This window comes from Oncorhynchus masou, chromosome 4 (assembly GCF_036934945.1).
Source record: "Oncorhynchus masou masou isolate Uvic2021 chromosome 4, UVic_Omas_1.1, whole genome shotgun sequence".
NCBI classification, from domain to species: domain Eukaryota; kingdom Metazoa; phylum Chordata; class Actinopteri; order Salmoniformes; family Salmonidae; genus Oncorhynchus; species Oncorhynchus masou.
Window position 1 is genome coordinate 6,105,032 of NC_088215.1, and position 6,083 is coordinate 6,111,114.

At 41.7% G+C, this 6,083-nt stretch overlaps 1 protein-coding gene across 1 annotated transcript; it reads left to right on the forward strand.

Annotated features, from left to right (window-relative positions):
* The first annotated feature begins 323 nt into the window (after positions 1–323).
* LOC135520500 (prokineticin receptor 2-like) lies at positions 324–4,944 on the forward strand. The gene is made up of 2 exons (XM_064946105.1): positions 324–781; positions 4,254–4,944. Exons 1-2 carry the CDS (start codon positions 324–326, stop codon positions 4,942–4,944), a joined length of 1,149 nt encoding a protein of 382 aa, XP_064802177.1.
* Positions 4,945–6,083: the final 1,139 nt, after the last annotated feature.

Sequence of the window (6,083 nt, forward strand, 5' to 3'; positions counted from 1 at the left end):
CAGTGAATGGAAGCGGTATTAAAATCCAGGCATCATTTTTTCCCTACTTTTTTACTGCAAAGTTAGAAAAAGTCATTATGTGTAAATTATGGATGTAGTTATAATTTTAGCATATAGGACATATCTCATGGGAAACATAAATTACCCTAAAGGTTTAGTTGGTGTTTATAATTGATTTGTTGTAGTTTTACTGGCATTTTCCCTTGTGTAGGTAGGCAGGCTAGAATGCAAACCAATTGAATTTCACTTTTTTTTTATTAAACCAAAATAACATCGTTGTGATTTGCCTTGCAGTTAACCTTGGTTGAATATGTTAATCCAACATGGGTGAATGTCACAATAACAGCAGCTTCTCCATGACGCAAGACCTGCCGGAGAATTGTCCTGACTCTTTCAATTCCAGCGCATACGATCTGGACTATGGAGTTCCACGGGAGGAGATCCCCGATACAACGCAGGGATGTGCGTTTTTTGTGGCTACCATTGTCATAGCCATGGTCCTGGTCTGTATCATATTAGTCTGTGGCATTGGCAACTGTCTGTTCATTGCCTCTCTGGCGCGCTACAAAAAACTCCGTAACCTCACCAATCTCCTCATTGCTAACTTGGCCGTGTCGGATATTCTGGTGGCTGTAGTGTGCTGTCCGTTTCTGTTGGATTACTATGTGGTGAAGCAGCTGTCATGGGACCATGGGCTTGTCCTGTGCGCCTCAATCAACTATTTACGCACGGTGTCCTTGTATGTGTCCACCAACGCGCTGCTGGCAATCGCAGTGGACAGGTGGGTGAGGCGTTTGCAGGTTCATCCCTCTCCGACACAGAACATAGCAAACAGTTTATCCATATTCACACAACAGAAAATTAATCCCACTATTACCATTCTGTCAACTACATCTTCATCTGATTTTTTGTTGTTGTCAATTTCAAGACCATATCTCCTCCTTGTTGTGAACTTTTTGTAGTTCTCATAAAACTTAAACCTGTAGAGCTATAAACATCTCAGGTGACACACATATTTTACCTACTTTCCCAGCAACATGTAATAATACAGTATATATGCACTTTGAGCATATGGAAATATATAAATGCAATCTATTATTATTATTAATAATAATATAAACATATCCTATATTGTAACCCTGAATAGTTACAAAGTCAACCCACACACATGTTCAGTGCTTTCATATCCTCAGGCCAGCAGCAGTGCGCATCTTCAACCGTGGGGGTGTGATAGGAGGATATTTGCCATGTTTATGCTCACCCATAAGCCTCTCTATGTGTGTATGCGTGATGTGTGCATTGCAATGAGAGTCCTATTTTTTTTAGGTGATTGCAAACAGTTTACGTAAAAAATACATGCATGCAACATCAAATCTTATATGTCACATGCTTTGTAAACAACAGGTGTAGACAAACAGTGAAATGCCCACTTTTCCCCGGGCGCCGAAGACATGGTTGTCGTTTAAGGCAGCCCCCCGCACCTCTCTGATTCAGAGGGGTTGTGTTAAATGCGGAAGACACATTTCAGTTGAAGGCATTCAGTTGTACTACTGACTAGGTATCCCCCTTTCCCTTACTTATGGGCACTTCCAAGCAATGCAGAGAGATGGGAAAAAGAGAAATAATAGGAAAGTAAAACATGTCATGATAAAAGCAATAATTCACAATGAGTAACGATAACATGGCTATATGGGTACCAGTACCGAGTCGATGTGCAGGGGTACGAGGTGATTGAGGTAGATAAAGTGCATTCGGGAAGTATTCAGACCCCTTGACTTTTTCCACATTTTGTTATTTCACTTTTATTTAACCAGGTAGAGGCAAGTTTGCGACCTGGCCAAGATAAAGCAAAGCAGTTTCGCACATACAACAACACAGAGTTACACATGGAGTAAAACAAACATACAGTCAATAATACAGTATAAAAATAAGTCTATATACAATGTGAGCAAATGAGGTGAGAAAAGGGAGGTAAAGGCAAAAAAAGGCCATGGTGGCGAAGTAAATACAATATAGCATGTAAAAAAATGGAATGGTGGATTTGCAGTGGAAAAATGTGCAAGGTAGAGAAAGAAATAATGGGGTGCAAAGGAACAAAATAAATAAATACAGTAGGGGGGAGGTAGTTGTTTGGGCTAAATTATAGATGGGCTATGTACAGGTGCAGAAATCTGTGAGCTGCTCTGACAGCTGGTGCTTAAAGCTAGTGAGGGAGATAAGTGTTTCCAGTTTCAAAGATTTTTGTAGTTCGTTCCAGTCATTGGCAGCAGAGAACTGGAAGGAGAGGCGGCCAAAGGAAGAATTGGTTTTGGGGGTGACCAGAGAGATATACCTGGATGGTGCCAGGTTTCCTCCATACGTGACGCGTGGCATTTAGGCCAAAGAGTTCAATCTTGGTTTCATCAGAATCTTGTTTCTCATGGTCTGAGAGTCTTTAGGCCTGATTGGTGGATTGCTGCAGAGATGGTTGTCCTTCTGGAAGGTTCTCCTAACTCCACAAAGGAACTCTGGAGCTCTGTCAGAGTGACCATCGGGTTCTTGGTCACCTCCCTGACCAAGGACCTTCTTCCCTGATTGCTCAGTTGGACCAGGCAGCCAGCTCTAGAAAGAGTCTTGGTGGTTCAAAACTTCTTCCATTTAAGAATAATGGAGGCCATTGTGTTCTTGAGGACCTTCAATGCTGCAAACATTTTTCAGTACCCTTCCCTAGATCTGTGCCTCGACACAATCCTGTCTCGGACATCATGGCTTGGTTTTTGCTCTGACATGCACTGTCAGCTGTGGGACCTTACTGTTACATGTGTGTGCCTTTCCAAATCATGACGTGTGTGCCTTTCCAAATTTGAATTTACAACAGGTGGACTCCAATCAAGTTGAAGAAACATCTCAAGGATGATCAATGGAAACAGGATGCACCTGAGCTCAATTTCAAGTCTCACAGTAAAGGGTCTGAAAACATATGTAAATAGGTTATTTCAGTTTTTTTTTTTTTTATCTTTAATACATTAGCAAACATTTCTAAAAACTTGTTTTCGCTTTGTCATTATGGAGTACTGTTTGTTGATTACTGAGGGAAACAATTGATTTAATCCATTTTAGAATAACAAAATGTGGAAAAAGGGAAGGGGTCTGAATCCTTTCCTCATGCACTGTAGGGACATAGAACTAGGAATAAGGTGACAGATAATGAACGGTCGCATCAGCGTGTGTGATGAGTCAAAAAGGTTAGTGCAAGAAAGGGTCAATGCAGATAGGCCAGCTAGCTATTTGGTGAACTAGTTAACTATTTAGCAGTCTTCTGACTTGGGGGAAGAAGCTTTTCTGGGTCCTGTTACTCTGCTCACGATACATGCCAGCAAACGTCCGCTGAAAACCTTTGAACATGAGTGTGACAGTTAATCTGCTTTCATCACATCAATTTACTTATTTTCATTTCACTCCAAACTAGACCAAAAGCCAGTTGAAACAAAGTTTTCAAAGTGCCATCATGCTGTTAAGTCCCCTCCAAAATAATCAAGTCAACTTAATCATGACCAAAAAAAGGTTCTGAACTTAACCTAGATAAGAAAATCACTTTACTGTCACCACAGAAAGCACATTTAATGCATTAATAGGAATATAGATCTTTATCCAGGGTAACTAAGATATGATATAGCAAAGTATTTGTTTAATAACAATGACAGATAGCCATGTTCTGTGGTAACATAACATTCCCTGTGAAGTAAGAGCAATTGAGCAACACCAATGGGTTGCCCACCAAAAATCCATCACCTGCTTTTAGTTAGTCCTATCACACTGCCCTTTTAGGATCATATGGGAGGAAGTTACTTGGACAAGGCTACATGCTCCCATAAATCATTGCTGACATGCCCAACTATGTAAAAATAGCCATTTATGAAGATGGATAATCTCCCGTCATCTCAAAATGCTAAAGCATTTCCAAATTCCCCATCATTGCTATGTGCAGAGTTTGCTAGGAAGCCAAGAGGCGGTAAGCTCCATAATATAACTTCAGGTTACGGATATGAATCATTTACCCTAGTCAACAGTCCCAACAATTAAGTTCTTCTACATTGTGACAGATTTTCCAAGATTGTCCTCGAACTTCCAAGATCATTCAATAACCTCAGAGAGATCACTTGGTCTTTCCAACACCCTGGCATATAACGCTTGACATAAAACACCTTAACACTCATAACTCAAACCTTCCAACTAGTTTCTTTGCAATGTCTGTCTTTTCCTTGTGTTCCCAGGTACATGGCCATCGTCCACCCTATGAAGCCTCGCATGAAGTACCAGACGGCCTACAGCCTGATCCTGGGCGTGTGGATCGTACCCATAGTCATTTCTATCCCCTCTGCCTACTTTGCTTCCGAGATCACATATCCGCGCATCTCCAGTCAGAGCCACAAGACCTTCTGCGCCCAGATCTGGCCTGTGGACCACCAGCTCTACTACCGCTTCTACTTCCTCTTCATCTTCGCCCTGGAGTTCGCCGGGCCCGTGGCCATCATGGCCGTGTGTTACGCACGGATTTTGCGGGAGCTGTGGTTCAAGAGCGTGCCTGGCTTCCAGACAGAGCAGATCCGGAAGCGGCTGCACAGACGGCGGAGGATGGTGGTGGTGCTGATTCTGGTGTTGGCCGCCTACGTGCTCTGCTGGGCACCGTACTACAGCTTCACACTGGTACGGGACTTCCACCCCACCCTGATCTCCAGGGACAGGAACTCCCTGGTGGCCTTCTACATAATCGAGTGCGTCGCCATGAGCAACGGGGTCATCAACACGCTGTGTTTCGTGAGCGTCCGCAACACTGCCAAGTGCATGCGGACAGTGACCAGGCTGCGCTGGAAGTCTGTCAAATGTGCAGCGGGAAAGACGGTGGATGAGCACACCTCGTCTTTACGCGTGACAGAGGATGTTGAGTGCACACGCCTGAGATAGAGGCCTGATCCTGAGATGATCGTCTCTATTGAAAGGTAGAACCAGCAGTAGACCAATTGGATTCTGGGATGTTGCACACTTTTCCCATTTTTTTAAGATCCAAAATGGTGAGATATAAGATTGAGTCAAGGGAACGGTTTGGCGTTGGACAAGAGATCCAGACTGCTGACAGTAGGGCTGCATGATAGGGAGTAGGGCTGCATGATAAAGGCAAAAAAAAATCGAACAGCGATTTTTTTGGGACCAAATATTGAGATTGCAATTTGACTTGCGATAAACAGTAGATCAAAACACTTGGTGAATTATATAAATCAAATAAAATGATTTCTATTAAGAAGCAAAGTGGAAAGCAGCATTGTTCTTGTCTGGAACAATGCATTGACTGCATTTGACCTAACAGAACAGCATGCAACCTTAGAGTGAATCGAACAGCAAGGAGGAAAAACTGCACTGTTTGAGTGACAGGGGGCAGGGCTTTGTATGTGGGAATAATTTTGAAGTGAATTATATTAATTGTGCAGCCCTAAAACAGAGTGACAATGTCCTGCCAAGTTCATAACTTAGTTCATACTGGCACAACGCCACTCATCGTCACTGCTATCATACCATGGAGGCCATTTTGCAAAAACTTGAAAGTTTAATGGAATTAGAACTTCTTCACAATGTGGAAGTACTCACGAGCAGGGCATTTGACTTTGAAAGGATTTTGCCTGTATTTATTCAAGAGGCTTGATTTGATGTAATCCTGGAGGTTACTAAACAAACAGGTGATTACAAGTCTCTATGTCTTACAGTAAAAAATTGATCAGTTTATAGTGTTTTATAATGCACATTTGTATATGAAATATACATAGTTTTAAAATAATAATAAGAGTGCTCTCTATTCTTATTTTAAAATAAATAATTCAACCGAAACTAGCACACTTATCAAATCAAATAATCTAAGATACATCTATTGTGGCATGGGGATAGCTAGACAATTAAGAGTTAGGATAGATCCAGATGGATCAATTCATTAAGAGATGCTTTCTCGTTTGACACTTCTTTTTTTTTACCATACATACTCTCAAAACACATGACTGAATAACATTCCATTCACAAATCCAGACACATTACTTTACTTTGACATTTTCTAACAT

Excerpts from the sequence above, each read along its gene's own strand:
- LOC135520500 (XM_064946105.1), top strand. The coding sequence starts at position 324 with ATGGGTGAATGTCACAATAACAGCAGCTTCTCCATGACGCAAGACCTG. Across the intron at positions 782-4,253 it reads CTGGCAATCGCAGTGGACAG|GTACATGGCCATCGTCCACC; the intron begins GTGGGTGAGGCG and ends TTGTGTTCCCAG.